At 63.9% G+C, this 23,887-nt stretch overlaps 1 protein-coding gene across 2 annotated transcripts in view; it reads left to right on the forward strand.

The window, feature by feature from the left end:
• Window positions 1-23,828, forward strand: part of KIF26A (kinesin family member 26A) — a 42,951-nt gene extending 19,123 nt beyond the window's left edge. For both annotated transcript variants that reach the window (XM_019009281.3, XM_055361700.2), the window contains 12 exons: window positions 374-561; window positions 9,558-9,747; window positions 14,420-14,632; window positions 15,272-15,365; window positions 15,674-15,936; window positions 16,027-16,210; window positions 16,391-16,553; window positions 16,833-16,995; window positions 17,665-20,581; window positions 21,316-21,521; window positions 22,175-22,325; window positions 22,548-23,828. In XM_019009281.3, the coding sequence (XP_018864826.2) occupies window positions 374-561; window positions 9,558-9,747; window positions 14,420-14,632; window positions 15,272-15,365; window positions 15,674-15,936; window positions 16,027-16,210; window positions 16,391-16,553; window positions 16,833-16,995; window positions 17,665-20,581; window positions 21,316-21,521; window positions 22,175-22,325; window positions 22,548-22,729 (4,914 nt within the window). In that variant the 3' untranslated portion in view covers window positions 22,730-23,828. The remainder of the gene's footprint in view (window positions 1-373; window positions 562-9,557; window positions 9,748-14,419; window positions 14,633-15,271; window positions 15,366-15,673; window positions 15,937-16,026; window positions 16,211-16,390; window positions 16,554-16,832; window positions 16,996-17,664; window positions 20,582-21,315; window positions 21,522-22,174; window positions 22,326-22,547) is intronic.
• The last annotated feature ends 59 nt before the right edge of the window (window positions 23,829-23,887 follow it).

Consider the following 23,887-nt stretch of genomic DNA (forward strand, 5'->3'; position numbering starts at 1 on the left):
TGTGTCCATCGGTCTTGACCAGTGTGGTCACTGCGGTTCTGGAGTTTGATGGGGGAGAGGCGGAAAGTGTGGCTCCTGGACCACCATCTGCCTCCTTCTCGGCCTCCAAGGAGTCCTGCTGGGGCAGACCACCCACACACCCCGAGCTGGGAACGTGACCTCAGGGCCCAGGCAGGCCTTCCCCACTGGCCTCTCTGCCAGCCCTGATTTCTGGGGCCTTCCTGGCTTCACAGGCTGGGCTCTGGGGGTGCAGAGCCCCCAGGAATGTGCTGGGCTCTGGGGTGCCCAGGCCTGTCTCTCCCACTCCGGGTGCCAGGGGGCAGTGGTGTCTCTGCCCTTGCGTTCCTTATACGCACTCTCTCCTTCCCTCCAGGCCGAGGCAGCGGTGGCGGCCGTGGCGGTGGCAGACACGGTCCGAGAAGGCCCCCCCGTGGCCGGCCCTGATGGCTTGTCGAAGGCCTGGGGCCGTGGTGGAGCCTGTACGTCAGCCCTGGTCACCCCCACCCCGGGCTCGGTGGGGGGCTCCACGGGCCCCTCAGCTGCAGCCTCCTTCTTCATAAGGTACGTCCTGGGGCTTCCTGGGCAGCCTTGTGGATGGGGCCCCATGGCCCCGGCTCTGGGCCCCTGGGGACCTCGGGCCGTTCTTGGGGGACCTCGGGCATGCTTGCTGCTGAGACGAATGGATGGGGAGCTGCTCCGACCACGGCTGCTGAGCCGCTCGCAGCCTGCCGGCCTCTCGGGCCCCATGCCCAATGTTGGGGGGCAACTCATCCTCGGGGGAGTACTGCCAAGGAGGGGCTCTGTGGCCAGGACCCTGCCTGAGTTGGAGCCTGGTCCCTGCCTCTGCTGAGCTGTGCAATCTTGGGCAAATCAACTAACCTCTCTGTGCCTCAGTTTCCTCCCGTCAGCTGGGCTCTTCCCATAGCGGTCGCTGTGACTGCAGCAAGAAAATGTCTGTGAAGCCTGGAGAATGTGGCCCGGAGTGGGGCAGCTCAGCTGTGGACATCGGGGGCTGCCCGGGGCAGGCGCAGGCTGGGGCCACGGAGAGGACAAGGCTGGCCTTCAGGCAGCACAAGGGGAGGGGCAGCAGGGCTTGAGCGGGTGCCCACGGTGCCAGCTGGGCTTGTGGTTGGCAGGTCCAGCTCCACCAGGAGCATCCCACGTTGGGGGACCATGTCTGACATCACTTGGTTCCTTTCCCAGGCCCCGAGCTCGGGGTGCCTGGTTTCTCTGCGCTCCCCCGTGCTGATCCCCCACCACTGCCAGAGTGCCAAGCCTGAGGCCCTGCAGGCACCAGGTCCTCGCCGACTGGTGGTGTGGATGGGGTGGGCCAGGCAGAGGGAACAGGAGAGCAGAGGTGGGGAGGGGGAGTTGGCATGGAGGGGCGTGGTGTGGGAGCCTCCACTGGGCCCTTCCCGGCAGGGCCTTTGGTCCTGGGACCCGTGGCAGAGCCTCCTCTCATCCTGATGGTGTAAGGATGCGGATTACAGGATGTAATTGCCATAATGCCTGGTAATGGCAGGCCCAGCCGCGGGTCAGTGTCCCATTAGCAGCCCCACGCGGGTGCTGATAAGCTTGAACATGCATCACACCCAGCGGCCAGAGACGAGGGCGTCTTATCAGCGCCGGCCCTGGGGACCGTGTGGTCTGATTGCAGAGTGACGGGGCATATGATTAGGGCATTGTCGCACGCCGTGTGCCGGGCTGAGGGCTGATGAGCGCACCACCGCGTTGGAGCACAGCCAGGCCGCGCACGTGACCAGTGTGGCCTCAGCGCCACCCCAATTAGGTGCCGAGAGCACGGCTGGCTGGGACCCTGGTGGGAGCAGATGGGGGTCTTGCCCATCCTGCTCTGGGGTCCCCCGTGTGTGGGACAGCCCACCCCGTCACAACCCGCCTAGTCCTGAATTAAAGGGCCTGTGCGGCTGGTCTGGGCACAGCCCTGTGGCCATGCTCCTTTGGGTCCTGTTTGGCAGGAGGATTTGAAACGTGGAGACTTCCAGAAAAGAAAGAATAGCTCCAGTGCTCAGAGCTCCCCCCGTCCCTGATGCTAAGCCCCCTGGTGCCAAGGAGGGTTCCTGACACTGGGAAGTAAGGGTAGGGTGTCGGCCCCCAGGCCGGTGCGTTGGTGACCTGGAGCCCAGCAGAGCAGCCCTGGCTGCCTTTTGTCTGGGAGCCGAGGCCGGTGCCGCTTGCCAGCCGCGCTGCCTGCTGACCTTGGGAAGTTACCATAGAAACCAGCGCATCGGGCTGGGGACCCAGAGGTGGGTCTCCCGAGGCGGGGGCGCTGCCGGCTGCCATTACTTCCAGCCTGTTAGGCACCCTGGGTCTCAGCGGCTTCTGCGAGGCCACTGCAGGTGGCAGGTCGTGGGTCAGGTTGTGGCGGGGGACATCCTGGCAGGTGGGCCCTGTCGGTGGGTGCCTGACGTGGGCTGGGGTCGGTGGTGGGTGACCTCCTCTGTGGGGCTGCAGTACCCTGAACCCTCAGGGGTGAGATCAGAGGGGGTATCCACTCCTGGGTTTTGTGGGTGTGGGGCTCTGGCTCTGAGTGGGGACGAGTCCACCAGGAGACAGTGGAGCTTCAGCCCCCACCCCGGGGGTCTTGGGCACGTGCTGAGGGTACCTTCTGTGCTCCCACCTCCACCCTCGAAGAGGACTTGGGAGGGAGTGGCACTGACCCCAGCCCCTGCTCTGCCCTTGGGAAGTTTCCAGTCTGGAGGGACCGAGGGGAACCTCTGTGGAGGCAGCCTTAGATGGCAGCATGGGACCCGTGCAGCAGTCAGGGCAGAGTGGCCTCTCAGGGAGTGGGCTTTGAGGGTTGAGTGGGAGACTGGCAGGCAGCATTGCCAAGTGGAGACAGAATGGGGTGGAGGTCAGGAGTTTGGGTTTTTGAATCCTGTGGGCCTGGGGAGTCTCAGCTCTGCTGCTGCCCACAAGCACCCCCCAGCCCGATTAGGGCACCAGCCTCAGGCTGCCCCCTGATCCTTCCAGTGGCCTCTGGGCTCCTCATCTCCACACAGGGAAGCTGGGATGTGGAGTGATCCCATGGGTGCCCAGGTACCTGAGTTTCGTTAATGCTAACAGGGGCATAGAGCAGGGGCTGAGCCCCATGCCCTCACCCCCTGGGTGGGGCCTGGGGAAGCTGCAGGGATTGAGGCAGCGCAGCTGTGACGGAGCTTGGCATGCTGGCCCAGCAAGTGTTCGGGAGGGTGGGGCGCGTGGGCCGGGTGGCCCCGGGGTTAGGAGTTCTCCGAAGGCTCTGGTGACCCCTGGGGTTAGGAGTTCCCTGAAGGTTCTGGCAACTCTGATGACGCTGTCTGAGGCCCCGCTGGTTCGTGCCGGTGCTGGGAGCCTCTGCAGTGCCTCCTCTGAGGTACTTCCGTCATCATACTCTCACCTGGTCGCTGTCATGCTGGTATGGGGGTCCCCTTCAAGACCCCAAATCAAATGTCTTTGAGAAAACTGCTAAGGGAGGTTGCTTCCCTTGGGTGGGGGGCACCTCATGGCACTTGCAGGTACCAAGGCCCCCCACTCCCCACCCCACTGTGGCCTCAGCAGAGCCCCCGTGTCAGCCTGGATGCCCAGGCCCATGGACGGTCAGGCTGGCACCCAGCAGAAGTGCAGCGCCTGCGGGGGGAGTGCGCTGCCCAGAGGCTTAGCTGGGGACCCGCATGGAAGGCACTGTCTGGAGAGGTGTCCCCACCTGTCTTCTGGCCTGTGGGTGAAAATCCAGGACACAGGAAGTGTGGGCCACAGCAGGGCTGGGAGTTGGAGGGGCTGATGCCTCAGTCCCCAGCTGCCTCCAGCTGGGGTCCAGGGTCCCCTTCTCAGGTCTGCAGGACCCAGCTGGGGTCCCCCGATGCCTGCCCTGGTTCCTTGGTGGGGCAGGTCTGGCAGGTGGCAGGTGCCCCTGGGGTGAGGTGGGGGTAGGGAGGGTGGGGCTCCGTCCACCAGCCTCACACGGCCCAGTGTGGAAGCTCTGGGTTGGCCATAACTGATTCCTGCACGGGACAGAACAGGCTCGTGTGTCTCCTTGGGGTAATTAAGGGCCTCACCATCAAGGCCAACTGCCTGTGAAATTACCCTCTTGTTTGGAAGAGGTGATTTTTCTCTGTGAAAAGGAAAATATTTCCCTTTCTGTTGACATGAATCGATGGCCAGGGCCAATGAGCCCAGGCAAGGCTGTGGGATTGCAGCAAGACGCCTGGTGGCTCTGGGGGCCGTTCAGGTGCCCGCTGTCTTGTTCATCCTCGCTCACGCATGTTCTGAGCATCTTCTGTGAGCATCTGCCCCCAGACCCCCCGCTGGCAGGGACATAGCTGTGTAAACTGGTGTCTCACAGCAGGGGGTAGTTGCTATAGAAGCAGGAGGCGCAGGAGCTGGGGACACCCATCTTGGGCATCAGGGCAGGCTTCCTGGAGGAGGTGTCCTGTGAGGATGGGGGCTGTTTATGCAGGTGAAGTTCCTGCTTTTCTGAGTCTTCCCTTCAGAGTCAAACCCCTCAGACTTGCCCACTGAGGGCCGCCGCTCCCTGGCAGTGTTGGGTGTGGGCAGTGTCTGCTGTGGCCTGGGGGAGACAAACCCCACTGCTCAGAAAGTAAGTTCGTGCCTCCACAAGGCCGGGGGCCCTCAAGGGCTGTTGAACCCAAGCGTGGTAGCCAGATGGGGGCTGCTGTGTCTGACGGTCGTTTCCATGGGGGCCTGAATTTCATCAAAGGAGAAAGTGCCTGTTCTGGGGCCTCGTTAATGCAGTGACAGGTCTTTGAGTCATACCAGTGAGGTAAGCCCGTAAAAGCAGGCACTGGGAGGGCCCAGCGGGCTGGGGTGCAGCCTGTTGGCGATGGGCCCCAGGAGGAGGAGGCACCTCAAGTTAGGTCAGATTGTGGGGTGGAGATGTGGGGCGAACAACCTTCCAGACTTCCAGGGCTGATGGAACCACAGAGGACTCCCGGTCCCAGCCTCTGTCTAGGCGGCCTGGGCCCTGGGTGTGCCCGCTGTGGCCCAGGCATACCTGAGATCTGTGCTGCGGACGCTGCTCCTGGGAGGGTCACTGGAGGGGCAGAGCCCTTGTGGCCTTTCGTGTGGCTGACGGGGCAAAGCGCCAGCCTGGTTTTGGCCTCTGCAGACCTAAGGCTCCAGCCTCAATCTTCCACTGGCCCCTCCAAGTGCTGCTCCAGTCTCCAGTGCTTGCCCGGCCTCCGCGTCCCCTGGAAGCTTGGGGGTGTGGGTGCCGATGCCCTATTGCCCATAGCCTTGGGTCGCAGCTGGTACCCTGACCCTGCCCAGCCTTGGGAGGGGCTGCAGGGGAGGGTGGAGGAGCTGGCTCTGGGTGGGCGTGACCTCTCCCCATCCACTTGAGGCCGAGCCAACACCCTCCAGTGAGGGCTGGTGCTGGGCGTCCCCCACATCCATTTCCAGAGGAGGAAAGGGGTCCAGGGAGGCTCCCTGTCCCTTATAGGGGCCACCGTGGGGACCGTCCTCAGCCCCGCCTATCCAGGTAGGGTGGGGGGCTTCCCACCTGCACCTGCAGGGCCCTGCCCTTCCCCCCGCCCCGCCCCAAGAAACCTGGGGTCCCAGCCTTGGAGCAGCGCCAGGCAGCAGGTGGGGCAGCCCTGTCCCAGTCCTGCCTGCTAGATGCGGATGTTTTCCAAAGCGGGGCTGCAGCTTCTTCCCTTGCGGGCAGCTGGCGGGAAGCTGAGGTGTAACCCAAGGTCGTGGGGTGGGGGGTCTGGAACAGGAGGCTGAGGCTGGGGTGGTGGGCGGGCAGGAAGAACCCCAAGAGCAGACACTGGTGAAATCCAAGCCGCCTCCCACCTGTGCCCCCAAATGGGCAGATGCAGCCCTGCCTGCCTGCCTCTGGCCTCGCCCAGGCCCCTGCCCGGTCTCCCTGCCCGCTATGGGGGCTCACTTTGAGGTTTGGGTTGTGGCTCTGCCCTCTGTGCTTCCCAGCGTTCCCCTCTGCCCGGGCTTCTTGCCCTGTGGACAGATGCACAGACACACAGACGGCGTGGGCGACTGTGTCGACCTCCATCCTGTCCCTGATCTGCTGTGTGAGTGATCTTTGGGCGAGGAGGGCACAAGGGCCTCTTCCTTGCAGGGCAGTTGTGAGGTTTACAGAGATGAGGCTTAGGCACGGTATTGGGTAAATGCTGGCGATGCCGGGTGAGGTCCAGGGGTCTCAGGCACACAGGCCCGGGCCCCAGGATGCAGGTGCCATTGCCTCCCCTTGCAGGCCTCCCTGCCACGTTGGGCCCCACCCTGTGTGGCTCAGCTACCAGAGGGTCGCAAACCTGGGACCCCAGTGACCCCGGAACCCCGAGCATGCGTGGCACGGGGCGGCCATGGGCCCCGACCCCTGCTCTGACTCACACCTGCATCCTGGGGCCCAGGCCCGTGTGCCTGAGACCCCTGGACCTCACCTGGCATCGCCAGCATTTACCCAATACCGTGCCAGCTGTGGGCAAGGAACCCAAGTCCCCGAGGCGGCGGGTGGGCTTCCCACACCTGGAACTACCGGGGCTTCTCCTGGGTAGCCGTGGGTTTGGTTCCTGGGATTCTTCCTCCTGGCATCCCCCGGCTCCACGTCTTGCCTGGGTGGCTGCAGGCACCGCCCGCCACTGCCCTACTAAGGACTCCACCGTGTGTCATAGATTACTTTTACTTTCCACGATGACACCTCACTAGGAGGAAAGCCATCCCTGGGGTCTCTTAAGAGACAGCTTCTATTCAAAATGAAAGAAATTAAGCAAAACGCCAGCGCCGCAGCCGCCGCAGTGGGGGCAGCGAGAGGCTGGGCCCGGCTCTGGGGTGCAGGTCCTTCCACACTGGGGTCAGTTTTAGGGAGTCAAGATAGACTTGAGAGGCCGGGGGCTGTGGGGGGGCGTGGGGCACGTTAGGGGACGGAGGAGCCCAGGGTGGGTCGGGGGAGCGCCGGTGGTCAGCGTTCACCACACCCTTCGCCGGGTGGCATCCTGGCCTCTGGCCCGCGTGGGAGCGCCTCCTGTTGGGAGGTGGTGACACCCAGTGTGTGTGTTCGTTCACCCCTGTGGTGTCCTGGTGTCCCTGTGCTGGTGGGTCCACGATCCGGGGTAGGGGCTCTGGGTGCCTGCAGCATAAAATGTGCTGGGAGGGTGTGGGGCCCTGCAGAGGTGGGGTGTGTGGGCCACAGAGAAGCCACCCCAGGGAATGAGTAGGTGTGGCCCAGTGATCGGACCTGGGAACACATCCCCAGCAGCAGGGTTAGCATAGCCAGGGCTCAGAGGCGCGGCGGGCCTGTACTCTGTATGTGTGCGTGTCTGCGTGTCTATGTGTGTGTGTGCTCTGTGTGTGTATGTGTGTGAGTGTGTGTGCGTGTCTGTGTGCGTGTCTGTGTGTGTGCGCGTGTCTGTGTGTGCATCTCTGTGTGTGTGTCTGCATTTCTCTTTCTCTGTGTATCCTTGTCTCTGTGTGAGTGTCTGAGTATGTGTGTGTGTCTCTGAGTGTCTGTGTGCCTGTGTCTCTCTGTATATGTGTCTCTGTGTCTTTATGTGTCTCTGTCTCTGTGTGTGTCTCTATGTCTCTCTGTGTTTCTGTATGCATGCGTCTGTGTGCGTCTCTGTGTGTGTTTCTGTATGCGTGCACGTGTCTCTGTGTGTGCCTCTGTCTGTGTGTGTCTCTGTATGTGTATGTGTGTCTCTGTGTTTCTGTATGCATGTGTGTGTTTCTGTGTGTGTGTCTCTGTGTGTGTGTGTGTCTCTGCATGTGTATGTCTCTGTGTGTTTCTGTATGCATGTGTGTGTGTCTCTGTATGCATGTGTCTGTGTTTATGCATGTGTGTGTCTGTGTGTCTCTGCATGTTTCTGTGTGCATGTGTGTCTCTGTCTCTGCATGTGTCTATATGCATGTGTGTGTCTCTGTATGCATGTGTGTCTGTGTGTCTCTGTATCATGTGTGCGACTGTGTGTCCCTGTGTGCATGTGTCTCTGTGTCTGTATGCATATGTGTTCTGTGTGTCTCTGTATGCGTGTGTGTCTGTCTCTGTGTGTGTTTCTGTATGCATGTATGTGTGTGTGTCTGTGTGTGTCTCTGTATACATGTGTGTGTCTGTGGGCCTCTGTGTGTGTTTCCATGTGCATGTGTGTCTGTGTGTCTCTGTATGCATGTGTGTGTGTCTGTGTGTCTCTGTATGCATGTGTGTGTGTCTGTGTGTCTCTGTATGCATGTGTGTGTCTGTGGGCCTCTGTGTGTGTTTCCATGTGCATGTGTGTCTGTGTGTCTCTGTATGCATATGTGTGTGTCTGTGTGTCTCTGTATGCATGTGTGTATCTTTGTGTCTATGCGTGTGTGTCTGTGTGTGTTTATGCATGTGTGTGTCTGTGTGTGTGTCTCTATGCATGTGTGTGTCTCTTTGTGTCTCTGTATGCATGTGTGTGTCTGTGTTTCTGTATGCATGTGTGTGTCTGTGTTGCTGTATGCATGTGTGTGACTGTGTGTCTCTGTGTCTCTGTATGCATATGTGTGTCTGCGTGTTTCTGTATGCATGTGTGTGTTTCTGTGTGTGTCTGTGTGTGTCTCTGTAGGGTGTGCATGTCGAGGTCCCCTGGGAGTCCGCCCCAGTGGCCCCCAAGCATGCACTGGCCTCCCCTGGAGGGTGTGTTAAACCCAAGTGTCAGCCTCTCCCCGGGAGGTCCTGTGGTCTGGGGGCTTTGGGAGACTCTGCACCTTCTGGGAGTTCCCTGGGGGCACTGTGGGTGCAGGAATCCCCCACCCCTGGTGGTGCTGGGGCAAGGCTGAGCCTCAGGGTGGGCTTTGGGGTGGGGAGGCGCTCGCCCTGGCTGAGGGGCAGGGTGGCAGCGGGGGCACTTCCCAGCAGCCGAGTGACGAGGGTGGCAGGGGCCACAGGGGCCCAGGAGCTGGGCAGTGGCTCCAGGATGGCTCTAGGGCCTCGGTGATCGGCAAGGGGCAAGGCAGCCTCACCTGGGGCCTGGGGCCTGGGGTGTGGTAATCTTGACAGCAGGATTAATTGAGCCCTTCCTGTATGTGGTCACTGTGCTGGGTGCCTTGAGTGTGTCAGTCCATTAGGGCCACACAGAGGCCTCCATTGTCACCTCATCCCACTCTGGAGATGTAGAAACTGAGGCATAGGCAGGCCAGGTGGATGTGCCCAGGTCACAGCTGTGCATGGCTGCCCACAGCCTGGGCATCGGGTGGGAGCAGCTTTCACTGTCCGACCCCCGGCAGCGGCTGCAGGTGGGGGATGAGGGCACACCCCTTGGTGGGGGGATGGCATTCAGTGCAGAGCACAGGGAGGGGCGCTCAGCCTGTGTGGGTCTGGACCCTGTCACAAGCTTGGTCTGAATGCTGGGCAGAGCCCCTGGGGCAGGGACGCCATGGAGGCCCCAGCCTGAACCGTCCACTGTAGAAATGAAGTGCAGGTCTCCCAGCCACATTTTGGACTGTGTTTCCTGGGATGGTGGCTGATGAAGTCCCAGGATGGGACCGCTTGGTGACTCTCAGGCGGGTGACAGGAACAGCTGCTGTCACCCACCACTGATCCTGCCTCTGCCTCTCCTCCCCAGGGCTGTGCAGAAGCTCAGCCTGGCCTCCAAGCGGAAGAAGCCCCACCCGCCACCGCCTCCAGCCACCCGAGGCACCTCTACCTACCCCACCGACTTCAGCGGGGTCCTGCAGCTGTGGCCGCCCCCGGCGCCCCCCTGCCTGCTCAGGGCTGCCTCCAAGACCAAGGACAACCCTGGCAGCATTGGGAAGGTAGACGCAGTCCCGAGTTCGGGGCCCTGGGTGGGGAGGCCAGAGGCGTCTGAGAAGACGCAGGAGGGGTGCGGGAGTGGAGGGGCTGCCACTTCCTTCTCTGGGTTGGATAAGGGTGGTCAGTGGGGTGCCATGGGGAGACTGAGGCCCAGGTGGCAGCAGGGAGCCTGGGAGCCTGTGCTGGGCTGGGACTGCGGGGATGGGAGGGGAGTGGCGTGTCCTAGGGGTCCCAGGGGCATGTACTAGGTTCAGCGTGGGGCGGGACAGCCAGGTCACGGGGCTCCCAGGGACTAAGGTTGGGTTTGATCCAGCGAAGCCCCTTGCGTAGGCTCCACTGAGACGCAGCCCTGAGGGGGCTGGGGGCAGGAGGGGACTCTCTGCTCTCCAGAGTCACCGTGTGCAGGTGGGCCCCTGCCGTGGGAAAGTGGGATGTGTGATGGGTTGATTCTGGCGCTGCGCTCCACATGGGAAGACTGCCGCCTGTGGAGGGCACAGGGCCTCCATCAGTGATGGGACAGGCTGGCTCCTGGCTGTCCCTGGAGCTCTGAGCCTGGGGCCTGTGGCTTGCTGGTTGTGCCATCCGAGTCTTGGAGAAATACCTGCCCTGGCCGGACGTGGCCCTGCCTTGTGCTGGGAGCTGGCAGTGCCTGGTTCGTGGGCCCATTGAGTCAGGTGGGCTCTTCGTGCCCATGGAGGGTGGGAAGCCAGTCACACAGCTCTGTGTGTGCCCGCAGTGGCTTTTTCCTGCCCCTCGGCCTGCTCTGCAGCCAGCCCCCTCCCGCCCAGCACCCCGAAAGCACTGCCTGGTGCCTCCAGGCCCGGGAGGCTCTGTGCCCCACATGGGCCATCAGGCTCCGTGCCCCACTGGACTTGGACCATGATTCCCAGGGGTTCAGCTCTCCAGGGGACAAGGTCTGGAGGGGACGCTGTGCCCACGTTGGAGACCCCCTGGCAGAAGGCCCCTATCCCTGGGCCTGGGGGTGCCACAGGCCTCTCCCACTGCCCTAGCTGTACTGGGTCTAGGGTGCCAGGAGCACCCCTCGCAGTCCTGGTGAGAGCCTGCTTGACCTTCACAGCTCTGTAGTCCTGGAGGGGCCTCCTGGGCAGCCACACCTTGGGATTTTGTTAGAGCTCGGGAGGTGTCAGGCTCGTGGGAGGGTTCCGAACATGCTGGCTACGGGGAAGGGCTTTAAGTGACTTTGTGTCTGGCCATGCCCTCAGTGGTGCAGTTGCTGGGGGCTGTGCCCCCTGCCCGCCCAGTGATGTAGCGAGCATTGTACTTGCAGCCCCTGGAACGCTAATTTCGTGACTTGAGCCCTCCAACCTCTCCAGGGCAGCCCTGGCCTGAATTGACGGTGGCTACTGGTCTGGGGCAGTGGTGGGTCCCTAGGGAGGGCCACCGTGGGGCATAGGGGCTCTGGGGTGGCCTGTGGGGCAGACCTGACAGCTCTTACCATCTTCAAGGCCATGGCGGGTCCGGGTGGGGGTATCAGGCAGTTGGCACCTTGGAGCTGCATGGGTGACCAGAGGGGAGTGTGTGGTGAGACCACCAGGAGCCTCCCGATCTCCCTGACTCTGGGTCTCCACCCTGAGCACCCCACCAGTTGCAAGGGTTTGAATGGATCGCTTGTCCCTCTGGGCACTGGTTTCCGTTTGTGGTAAGGAGGGCTTGGCGGGCATCTGGCATCTCTGTCCTCCGGAGGCGACATTCTGCATCCAAGGCCCGGGGGCAGGGGAAGCTGTGTGGCCTGGATCAGGGACTTGTCGTTGCTCCGCCGGGGTTGGGGCAAGGCGGGGCCTGAGGTGAGGCGGGGGTGGTGGGTGAAGCAGAGTTGGGGGGCTAGGCTGGGGGTCACTGCCTCCCTGGAAATCTCTTTGCCTAGCACTGCCAGGGGTCTGCGGGGAACAAGGGGGCTCCTGATCTCTGTGCCTGTGCCCGGCACGGGCTGTTTCTCCACAGTCCCCTGGGATGCGAGGCCAGTGGCATCAGCCTGTGTTTTGGGCCCAGGCCTGGCTGGCTGGGGCACCCTGGGTCCTCCCCACCCTCAACAGTCCCCTTGAGACAGGGCAGGTGGGTGCTGGGGCCAGGCTGCCGCTGCCCTGGCCACGTGGGCTGCAGGGCTGTGCCGAGAGCTCAGGAGGACGCCGAGGTCAGGTGTGGGCGGTGGTGGGCAGGCAGCATCCAGGTTCCCCGCCCAGCCTGGGATCGGGGCCCTGGCTCTGGCCTGGGCCTGGCACTCAGCCTGTTTGTGCCATCCAGTTGGGGCGGGGGGCAGAGGAGTCAGCAGCTCCTTCAGGAGCCCGCAACACTTTTCCCAGCGCCCCGCGTTTCTTAGGGGACAGCTTCTGCCCCACTTCCTCCTGGGGGCAGCCTTGGCCGGGCTTCTCCCTTCTCTCCATGGCAGTCACACCCCCACCCTGCTCCGGAGCGCTCAGTGCTTCCCCAGCAACAAGGAGCCCTGGGTCACCAGCCTTCCAGCCCCTCCACCCTGCACACCCCCGAGCTCCCCGGGTGTCATTAACACTAATGTCACATAGTCAGAAATGCCGCCTGAAAGGCGTTTAATATTGTCACAGAAAAGAAGTTAGATTACGTTCAATTTCTGACATTAATGTGCTACTTAAGATAATTCATCACGGTGTGGTATTAAAAAAGACATCCCTGTCCGGGTGGGTGCTGAGCAGCGCCCCTCCCCTCCCTGCCTGGGCTACCTCTTCAGAGCTGGAAGCCCTTTTTTTAATGCAAAATGTGTTTTTTCTCTCCCAGGCAGCTATTCCGTGGGGCTTTGTAATATCTGAACATTTAGGGGAGAGGCTTGCTGTGCCTTCTCCTGCAAAGACCCTGTCATTTCCCCGCAGTAATGACGGTTCTCTTTCGGCAGACAATGGCCTGCGCTGGGACCAGGGCAGTGTGGGGCAGGCTAGATGGGCGGTGCCCCCACTGTGGGCTGCTCCATCCCCTCCCTGGGGAGGCCCGCACCCCCCTTCCTCCTGGTTGTGAGCCCGCTCTGGGATTAATGCCGCTGGTGGAAAGGGTGGCTGGCAGACGTAGAGAGCCAAACCATGAGCCTCTCCACGCCACTCCTTCCCGCTAGGAATTCTCTCAAATCTGCAGAGCCCATTTGGCTCCTGAAGTGGTGAGGAGTTCACACTGGAAAAAAAAATTGCCAAAAATTACCGGGAAGTGCACGTTTTCATCTGCTTTGCGGTGGCGTCTGGAAATGAAATAGTTTTGTTCACGTCGTCGGGGGAATAAAAGAATCGATTCTTGCCTAATGGAGCCCAGGTTCTGAGTAGTACAATAGAAAAGTGTTTCTTCACGCTGCTCCCCGGAGAGCGGGCACTCCCGACTCCAGCGGCTTGCATATCAATGTGCCCCATGCCCAGGGGAAGTAGGTGCCGCCTGGTGCGAACTACCCACGGTAAACCAATTTTGCCGGCGTTATGTATCTGTCAGTTACAATTAAATCCGTGAAAAATATTGGCTCTGAAATGAGTCTTGGGTAATTTGATTTACACTGTAGTGGAGAAATCAGAGATTTCAGTGCAGAGTGGACTGTGGTGTCCTCCAGCAGGAAATGGGGCCTGTCTCTGGCTCTGCGTTGGAGCCCTGGTTCAGGGTGGCCCTCGTGTGCGCAGCCTCTGCTGGGTCAGAGCTGCCGCCTCCTGGCATCGACGCACCAGACCCACCTGTGTGGGGGGTCCCTGCTGTGCATGGGTTTTGGAGTGTTTGCAGTGATTGCTCTGGGCTCCGGCATCCTGGGTCCTGCCCCTCCCCGGCGTCTGCCCCCTCTCAGGGTACTAGGGCTGGTGTCAGGGTCTTCCCGAGTCCGGTGCCTGTATGTGGCCCAGTTTGGGATCTGTGTGTGTGCTTTGGAGACGCCATTGCTTCTGCCCAGCACCAGGGCTGCCTGGTTCCCTGCTGGCTTGGGAGGTCAGGCTGGAAGCCCAACCCACCCTCAGCCTGCCCCCCAGCCTCAGTCTCCCCAAGCCTGCAGTAGGTCCGGTGAGGCCGAGGCGTCAGAATTTGTATCTTCCCCTGGATGGGATCCTTCTTATCTTGCCCGTCCCCGTTTGCATTCGAATGGGCTTCCCCCTGCCTTCTGCTGACTCTAGTCCGGCAGGCCACAGGGTGCCGGGGTTCGGTTCTCTCAGCTGGCCAGGGTCGGAGGCAGCCATGCCCCTGGATGGCTCCCCTGACAGCGCCAGCCCTCTGCGGCTCTCACACCTCTGTGGGGCAGTTCATTCCATTATCTTGCAGGTGCTCCCCCTCAGCCTGGGGAGCAGCCTGCGAGGGCTGGGCCAGGGGGCCATGCTCCTCCCTCCTGCCCTCTCCTGGACTGAGCTGCTCTGCAGGACCTGAGCGTCCGTCCTCCTCTCACGGAGGCGCCCGGCGCCCGCCCCCGCCTCATTCTCTGTGCCGCACATTCGGTGCTGACAGGCTGTGCAGCGGCCTTGCCTCTCCCTGGCCCTCACCTTCTCCCTGCTCTGCTGACCTCATATGGGATCTGCTCTCGCCTGGAGCAGGGGCGCGCTGTCCACATTCCTGCGGTGGGGGTGCCAGTGTGAGGCCTGGCCCGCTGTCCCCACCTGAGCTGGGCCCCTCCTGCCCTGTAATTAGTGGCCGGCTGGGCGGAGGCAGCTTCTCAGGTGCCGCCCACCTCTGCCCCAGGTGAAGGTTATGCTGCGGATCTGGCCCGCACAGGGGGCCCAGCGCTCGGCCGAGGCCATGTCCTTCCTGAAGGTGGACCCTCGGAAGAAGCAGGTGATCCTCTACGATCCCGCCGCCGGTCCCCCAGGCAGCGCAGGCCCCCGGCGAGCCGCCACTGCTGCGGTTCCCAAGATGTTTGCCTTCGATGCCGTCTTCCCCCAGGACTCCGAGCAGGTACGGGCAGGCGGACTGGGCGTCCTCCCGGAGACCCGGAGCCGGGCTGCTGGCTCAGCACATGGGTCCGATCTGCGCCCGCTTCTCCGTGCAGGGCGCAGAGGAAGCGTGAGCTAGGGGCCCGCTGCCTGCGGCGCCTGCCTGCTTACCTCCCTCATCGTCCTGGCCGGCGTCCTTGGGTGTCTCCACCCGCCCCTGCCGAGGCTCTGGGCCAAGTCCACAGGGAAAGGCCTGGTTTTCCGGAGCCCGCCCTCCCGGGAAGCTTTCCGAGCAGCTGTTGGGCTCTGGGCTCTGGGGGCGCCCGGTGCTCCCTGCTCATGCTGAGCCGTGCACCGCGTGGCTGCGTGTGCGTCTCTCTGCGCGTGGTGGTCTGCCCCTGCCCCCGGCGGCTGGACTTCTGGGCTTTGCGGGTGTGTGTCTGCACGTGTCTGGCCAGTCCATCCTACGTGTGTCCTGGGTCCTGTTTATGTGTGTTCTGTGCTTTCTGTGTGCACATGGGATCTGTCCTTGGTCCCGGGTGTGCAGCCCAATCTCCTTGTGGGTCGACTGCCTGCATGTGCCAGGACAGACCGGCCTCAGGCCCACAGACGTGGCAGAAGGAAGGGGCCACAGCCCTGCCTGATTCTCTTGCCCCTCTAGGCCGAAGTCTGCTCGGGGACCGTGGCCGACGTGCTCCAGTCGGTGGTCAGTGGGGCTGATGGCTGCATTTTTTCCTTTGGCCACATGAGCCTGGGTAAGCACCCTTGCCCCACCCTAGATGGGTCCTGCTGGCCACCCCCTGCCATCCTCATCACGGTGGTTGCTGGCAGCTTCTGATGGGAAAGGAGGCTGGTCCTACACATGGGCCGTGGTGGGCATATGGGGTGAGGGGCTTGTGGAGAGGAAGCTGAACCCCTGCCGAACTGAAAGGCAGAGGGCTTAGGATGGATCCAAAGAGGCCCCTGAGATCTTGGTGCCCCTGGTTGGCCCCCGGGGACCCCAGTAGCCATAAAGACTCCTTGCGTGGTGTGTGGTGGGGCCTGACGCCTGCGTGGCCCCCAGGCAAGTCGTACACCATGATCGGGAAGGACAGCTCACCCCAGAGCCTGGGCATCGTGCCCTGCGCCATCTCCTGGCTCTTCAGGCTCATCGAGGAGCGCAGGGAGAGGACGGGCACCCGCTTCTCCGTCCGGGTCTCAGCCGTGGAGGTGTGCGGGCGCGACCAGAGCCTGCGGGACCTGCTGGCCGAGGTGGCCCCTGGCAGCCTCCAGGACACCCAGTCTCCGGGAGTGTACCTGCGGGAGGACCCCGTGTGTGGGGCGCAGGTGCGCCTGCCTACTGTCCCACCTTGGGGGAGGGGGGCTGCACTTGGTCCTGAGCCAGTGAAGACGCCGCAGCCTCTGCCTTTCCTGCAGCTCCAGAACCAGAGCGAGCTGCGGGCACCCACGGCTGAGAAGGCGGCTTTCTACCTGGATGCGGCCCTGGCGGCCCGCAGCACCAGCCGAGCGGGCTGCGGTGAGGACGCCCGACGCAGCTCCCACATGTTGTTCACGCTGCACGTCTACCAGTACCGCATGGAGAAGTGTGGCCGGGGAGGAAGTAGGTGCCACACCCGCACTCCCAGGCCCTTGTGGGATGCGTGTCAGCAGAGACCCAGGCACAGGGGCCTGTCATCCAGTGGCTCCTGGGGATGTCCCCAGCTTGGGCCTGGGGTGGGGATGTGGAGCAGGATCTGGGGGCCCCTGGCTACACCGTTATTTGCTTGCCTTGTGGTTCCAGTGTCCGGAGGCCGCAGCCGCCTGCACCTCATCGACCTGGGCAGCTGTGAGGCGGCAGCTGGCAGGGCCGGGGAGGCTGCTGGGGGTCCCCTGTGTCTGTCCCTGTCGGCCCTGGGCAGCGTCATCTTGGCCCTGGTCAACGGAGCCAAGCATGTGCCGTACCGGTGAGTGTAGGGCCTGGGCAGATGCCGACCAGGGTGGCCCCTTGGTGACCTGATAAATCCGTGTCTGGTGTGCCCGGCGCTGCTGTGGCCCCCAGCTCCTCAAGGCTTTGCTCCTCCACCACCTGACAGGCCTCGCTGCCCATGGGCTGCCTGGGGCCCCACGCTGGGCTGGTGCCGGAGCTGGGTGGGAACCAGACTGATCCCAGGGCTGCCCTTGGCCAGCCTGTCCCCGAAGCTCCCTTCCCAAGCCCTTGGCGTCTGAACCGCCTCGACCCCCAGGGACCACAGGCTCACCATGCTGCTGCGTGAATCCCTGGCCACCGCCGGCTGCCGCACCACCATGATCGCCCACGTGTCAGATGCGCCAGCCCAGCATGCGGAGACGCTCAGCACCGTGCAGCTCGCCGCCCGCATCCATCGCCTGCGCAGGAAGAAGGCCAAGGTGCTCCCCACCTCCTGCCCGCCACATCTTGGGGCCCTCCTGGCTCCTGTGTCCACTGCAGGCCTCTGCTGGCCTGGTCGGGGTGGGGGTCAGCAGGTGGCCTGGAGCCTGGGTAGATGTCCTGTGTGTTCTGGTGTCATGAGGCTGTGCCTATGTGGCCCTCCCTGGGGGGTGGGGAGCCCAGCCTGAGGTCCCTGGCTGCAGTGGGCAGAATCGGGGCTTGCTGTATGTGGCTTGTGGTGGCCTCACTCCAGCCTGCTGTTCCCGCACAGGCCCTGGGGTGCTCAGGAGAGCCACACCACCTCTGCAGGGGCTTCCTAGGGACCCCTCTCTGGGGCTGGAGGGTGGAGTTTGGTGCACTCTGGGGTTACACGGCCCTTGGTGTGAGTCCTGGCCACTGGCCTGGGTGTACATGCTTGTCTTTTGAGCTTCCCGTTCCCTCCCAGCGCGGGGCGACACTGTTTTCCTTGTAAAGTTGCTAAGAATGGTCACTTAGGTTCTTCCCCTGAGACTCAGTTCCGCTCCCAGCGTTTGGCGGGACATGGTTGGTGGTGGCTGCTGTGGTTTCATCACAGTGACCGCAGCACTGGCCCTGTGCTCTGGGGAGGGTCGGGGAAGCGGGGGCGTGTGGGGAGACTGGGCTCGGCAGCCCCACTTTTCTTCCCGCAGTACGCCTCCAGCTCCTCTGGCGGGGAGAGCTCCTGTGAGGAGGGCCGGGCCCGTCGGCCCCCGCACCTGCGGCCCTTCCACCCACGCACTGTGGCCCTGGACCCCGACCGCACACCTCCCTGCCTGCCCGGTGACCCCGATTACTCCTCCAGCAGCGAGCAGTCCTGTGACACGGTCATCTACGTGGGGCCCGGTGGGGCGGCGCTGTCAGACCGGGAGCTCACCGACAACGAAGGTCCGCCTGACTTCGTGCCCATCATCCCTGCCCTGAGCCGCCACCGGCCCTCCAAGGGCCCCCGAGACGCAGACCACTTCCGCTGCAGCACCTTCGCGGAGCTGCAGGAGCGGCTAGAATGCATGGATGGCAACGAGGGTCCCTCAGGAGGTCCAGGTGGCACCGACGGAGCTCAGGCCAGCCCCGCCCGAGGGGGCCGGAAGCCCTCGCCACCAGAGGCTGCATCCCCCAGGAAGGCCGTGGGCACCCCGATGGCTGCCAGCACCCCTCGAGGCAGTTCTGGTCCAGACACCCACCAGGGTACCCCTGAGCCCTGCAAGGCCACTGTCTGGGGTGACCAGAGAGAGGACAGCAGCGCTTGGCCTGAGCTGCTGGTCCCGGAAAAGGCTGCAGTGGGTGGAGGCAGGAGGCCACTGCCCAGCCCGGCTCCCCCACCCCCTCAGTTGCTGGAAGCCTGCAGAGCCCCAGAAGAGCCTGGGGGAGGGGGCACTGATGGAGTGGCACGGACCCCTCCCGTGGGCATGAGTGGGCAGGTGGCTGGGTCCCCGATGCTTCCTGGGACCACCTGCCCCCGCCTGGCTGCTGGCAGTCGCTGTCCGGAGCGGGGCCTGCTCACCACCACAGTGACCCTGCAGCGGCCAGTGGAGCTCAACGGCGAGGACGAGCTGGTGTTCACGGTGGTGGAGGAGCTGTCCCTGGGGGGGCTTGCCGGAGCTGGGCGGCCCACCAGCCTGGCTAGCTTCGACAGTGACTGCTCCCTGCGGGCCCTGGCCTCGGGGTCCCGGCCGGTCAGCATCATCAGCAGCATCAATGATGAGTTTGACGCCTACACCTCTCAGGCCCCTGAGGGGGGGCCCCTGGACGGGGCGGCCTGGGCCGGCAGCAGTCACAGCTCTTCCATCAGCTCCTGGCTCAGCGAGGTCAGCGTCTGCACCGCTGACAGCCGTGGCCCCACGCCGCAGCCCTGCTTCAGCCCCGACTCGCTGGCAGGGCTTGACCCTGGGGGCCCCCCTGCCCTGGTTGGTTCCCTGGGGGATGGAAGCTCTGGGTTCCTGGGGCCAGACAGACCTGACAGTCCTGGGCCAACCTGGGGTCCGTGCCCTGGGGAAGTGGCTGCAGTGGCCCCATCCCGACCTGGCAGGGAGCTCCAGGCCGGGCCCTCACGGGGGGCGTCCGCAGCCCAGACCATCCACTCCAGCCTCCCCCGGAAACCGAGGACTGCCTCTGCCACCACCCGCGTGGGCTGTGCTCGCCCGGGCCAGAGCCCACCTGGCCGTGGAGGCCTGTTTGAGGACCCATGGCTGCTCCGGGTAGGGGAGTGTGATGCCCAGGCAGCTTCTGCTGGCAGGGCCCCTAGCCCCACACTTGGCTCACCCCGGCTGCCTGAGGCCCAGGTGATGCTAGCCTGTGCCCAGAGAGTGGTGGACGGGTGTGAGGCGGCAGCCAGGGCGGCCCGCAGGCCAGAGGCTGTGGCTCGGATCCCACCGCTGCGGAGGGGTGCCACCACGCTGGGTGTGACAACGCCAGCTGTGTCCTGGGGGGATGCTCCCACGGAGGTGGTGGCCTGCTCGGGGAGCCTGAAGGCCTCCCCCACCAGCAAGAAGAGTCTAGCTCCCAAGGCGGGCTTCCTCCCGAGGCCCAGTGGGGCGGCCCCCCCGGCCCCACCCACGCGGAAGTCCAGCCTGGAGCAGAGGAGCAGCCCGGCCTCAGCCCCTCCGCATGCTGTGAACCCGGCGCGGGTCGGGGCTGCTGCTGTCCTTCTAGGGGAGGAGGAGCCCAGACCCAGCAGCCGGGCTGACCACTCTGTCCCCAGGGCCACGTCCAGCCTGAAGGCCCGGGCCAGCAAGGTAGAAGCGGCACACCGTCTTGCTGGACACGCATCTCTGGAGCGGTACGAAGGCCTGGCGCACAGCAGCAGCAAGGGCCGGGAAGCCCCTGGGCGGCCTCCCCGGGCTGTACCCAAGCTGGGTGTGCCACCCTCCAGCCCCACACACGGTCCAGCTCCCGCCTGTAGGAGCGGCGCAGCCAAGGCTGTGGGGGCCCCCAAGCCCCCTGCTGGTGGAGGCAAGGGCCGTAGCCTAGTGGCTGGTGGGTCACGGGCTCTGGGGCCTTCGGTGAAGCTGTCTGCGGCCTCTGTGGCGGGCAGGAGCCCTGGCGGCCCTGTGGCCGGTCCCAGAGCAGCCCCACGGGCCGGGCCCAGTGTCGGGGCCAAGGCTGGCCGGGGTACCATCATGGGCACAAAGCAGGCGCTCCGGGCCGCTCACAGCCGCGTCCATGAGCTGTCAGCCAGTGGAGCCCCGGGCCGAGGTGGCTCCTCGTGGGGCTCGGCGGACTCAGACAGCGGCCATGACAGCGGCGTGAACGTGGGGGAGGAGCGGCCACCCACGGGCCCGGCCCTGCCCTCCCCCTACAGCAAGGTGACCGCCCCACGGCGGCCCCAGCGCTACAGCAGCGGCCATGGCAGCGACAACAGCAGCGTGCTGAGTGGAGAGCTGCCGCCCGCCATGGGCCGCACCGCCCTTTTCCACCACAGCGGTGGCAGCAGCGGCTACGAGAGCCTGCGGCGCGACAGCGAGGCCACCGGCAGCGCCTCCTCCGCCCCTGACTCCATGAGCGAGAGTGGGGCTGCCTCCCCAGGCGCCCGCACGCGCAGCCTCAAGTCCCCCAAGAAGAGGGCCACAGGTGGGTGCAGAGGTGCACAGCCCTCTACAGTTTACGGGCTTTCTGTGTATAGAGGTGCACAGCCCTCTACACTTTACGGGCTTTCTGTGTATAGAGGTGCACAGCCCTCTACACTTTACGGGCTTTCTGTGTATAGAGGTGCACAGCCCTCTACAGTTTACAGGGCCAGGAGATGCTAGACAGATGGGCACAGCCTTCAAAGTCCCAGACCCACACAGCCGTGGACGGTTTACAGACTCGCCTGGGGCTTTCTTTGTGTGGATGTGCACGGCCCTCTGCAGTTTATATACACCCTGTACTTGCCCTTCTCTGGCCCCACACTGCCCTGGGGGCTGATCCTGGTCTGTGTCTGGGTGAGCACAAGGGCAGCCCTGCACAGGTCGCCAGGCTGGGGCACTGGACTTGGGTTTGGGTCCTGGGCCTCCTGCCTCCCTGGCGAGTGTCCAGCTGCCTGGAAGGCCCCCGCCAGGGCTGCCCCAAGGGACAGAACTGCTCAGGTCATGGCAGGGAAAGTGGGAGGCCCTGGTGGTGGTGGGGGTGCCCTTGAGAGCTGTGGGCCTGGCTTGGGGTCGGCTTCCTCCCTGCCCTGGGCGGAGCGCCAGCCTGAGGATTCCTGGACTGGACCCCGAAGGCCTCCCTGTCAGGACTCCGGCTGGCTCTGCAGCGTCCCCGCAGGGGCTGTGCCTGGGCTGGGCCCCGCCTCTGTTCACCCTGTGCCCGGCTCTCCGTTCCAGGTCTGCAGCGGCGGCGCCTTATTCCCGCCCCGCTGCCCGACACCACTGCCCTGGGCCGTAAGCCCAGCCTCCCCGGGCAGTGGGTGGACCTGCCCCCGCCCCTGGCTGGCTCCCTGAAGGAGCCGTTCGAGATCAAGGTGTACGAGATCGATGACGTGGAGCGCCTTCAGCGGCCCCGCCCCACCCCGAGGGAGGCCCCCACCCAGGTAGGGCCTTTGGTGGGCTGGGGTCTATGAGCCCTCGTGGGGAGCCTGCCGCGGATGGCAGAGTGAGCCATTTGATGGGCTCACCAGGCCTCTGGGGGTGTGGCTGGGCAGCCCCTGGCCTCACTTTCTGTCCACATTCCTCCCAGGACGCAAAGGTAGGAGCGGCCCTGCCCAGCCCAAGCCTGTTGCAGCTCTGACACTCCCCTTGGGCAGTGGGTGGGTGGCTGGGGGGTCCTGAGGCCACTGCTGCTGTCCGCTGGAATTTTCCCCTGTCGTGGGGAGGGTGGTCCTAGAGCCGAGCCAGTACCCAGACGGGCATGGGTGGGCTGCCCCAGGTCCGCCCCCTGCCCGCCCTTGGAGCCCCACTGTGTGCCTGCCAAGGCCTGGCAGGTGAAGGGAGGCGGGGGCCACATCAGGGCTGCTTGGGGGTCTCTGGGGAGAGGGTCTCATGCCTGAGCCCCCCGTGCACCCTGCCTCCCAGGGTCCAGTGTTCGTCAGTACAAGGCTGCTTGGGGGTCTCTGGGGAGAGGGTCCCATGCCTGAGCCCCCCGTGCACCCTGCCTCCCAGGGTCCAATGTTCGTCAGTACAAGGCTGCTGGGGGTCTCTGGGGAGAGGGTCCCATGCCTGAGCTCCCACCCGCCCTGCCTCCCAGGGTCTGGCGTGCGTCAGTACAAGGCTGCGGCTGGCAGAGCGCAGGCAGCAGCGGCTGCGGGAGGTGCAGGCCAAGCACAAGCACCTGTGTGAGGAGCTGGCCGAGACCCAGGGCCGGCTGATGCTGGAGCCTGGCCGCTGGCTGGAGCAGTGTGAGTCCCGCCCGCCCACGGACCCAGCCCGGCCCACCGTGTGCCCTGACAGCTGCCCTCCCCTCCCTGAGCCCTGTTGCTCTCCTGTACCTCGTGGTGGGAAGGCTGGAAGGCAGGGTCGGCCGGGCCAAGATGCCTTTCCTGGGGCCTCTGGGGGGCCAGGTGGCTGCCCCCAGCCTGGGGCCTGACGCAGGTGCCCTTCCCCTCTCCTCCCCTCCCCAGTTGAAGTGGACCCGGAGCTGGAGCCCGAGTCGGCCGAGTACCTGGCGGCCCTGGAGCGAGCCACGGCGGCCCTGGAGCAGTGCGTGAACCTGTGCAAGGCGCACGTCATGATGGTCACCTGCTTCGACATCAGCGTTGCAGCCAGTGCTGCTGTCCCGGGGCCGCAGGAGGTGGACGTCTGAGGCTGGGCGCCGGACAAGAGGAGGGGGCGTGCAGGGGGCTGGAGGACGGGACTTGGGACGGAGCGAGGATGTGGTGGGGGCTGCGGGGGGAGGATGCGGAGGGCTTTCTGTGTAGGACGGGAGTCTCAGAGAGGAGACGGAGTGTGGGGGAGGGAGGGCCGGCCACGCGGTGGACAGAGCGAGGGTGCCAGGGTGACCAGAAGACCATCACCACCGAACAGCAACGCAAGTGCCTTTGACCTTGATTTGGACTTTTCTCCCTTTTGCATTTGGTGCTACAGACTTGAGACACCAGCAGAAGTTGTGTTCAGCCCGGCCCCGCTGCGCCTGTCCGGGCCGGGGCTGGCGCCGGTTGTGTTTGTGTCCACCTTGCCTTCTTTGCAGCCAAGCAGTTTTTGTGGAGTGGGACTTACCTGCACGCCCCAGGGGTCTTTCAGGATTCAGGATGACTTTTCTTTTACAATGGTTTCCTCTCGGCAGAGCCCGGGTTGTGGGGGATCTGTGTGGGGTTCTCAACGCAGATCCATCCTGGGGTCTCACGGGCAGGGATGGCTGACCTCGAGTCCCCTCCCTTCCCGAGAACCTGCTCTGTCCCGAGGGCAGCTAACAAGGGCTGAGCCCCAGGTACAGGTTGCCTCTTCCACGGCAGGAATTTTTACCAAAACCACAAGCAAAAAACAAAACAGACCACCACGACCAACAACAAAGATGGGGGGTAGGGTTTTGTAAAGGTTCTGTTAGGTTCATATTTTTATATCATTTTGCCCATAAATGCGGAATTTGCCGTGGGAATTTGAAGACAAATGATCTATGTTTGTATGGTTTTCTAGGGAAGGTGTTCTGGGGGCCGGGCTCTCTCCAGCTGTGGGAGGCCTGCTCCCTCTGGGGGGCACCCTGGGCAGGGTGGGGGGGCCTTGGGAGGCGCTTCTTGCCAAATGCAGACGAGGGGTGAGCCTGCCAGCGTTTGCGACGTCCCCGCACGACAGGCTCATACTTTCTGAGGATCGTGCGTAGCATAGGACGTCTGAACCTTTGTACAAATGTGTAGATGACATCTTGCTGCAGCTTTTATTTGTGAATTAAAGATGCATCGATGGTTCCCACGGCTGCCGAGTTCACTGGGTGTCGGCAGACTCCTCACGACCTGGTGTGCCGCCC

This window comes from Gorilla gorilla, chromosome 15 (assembly GCF_029281585.2).
Source record: "Gorilla gorilla gorilla isolate KB3781 chromosome 15, NHGRI_mGorGor1-v2.1_pri, whole genome shotgun sequence".
Classification (NCBI taxonomy): Eukaryota; Metazoa; Chordata; class Mammalia; order Primates; family Hominidae; genus Gorilla; species Gorilla gorilla.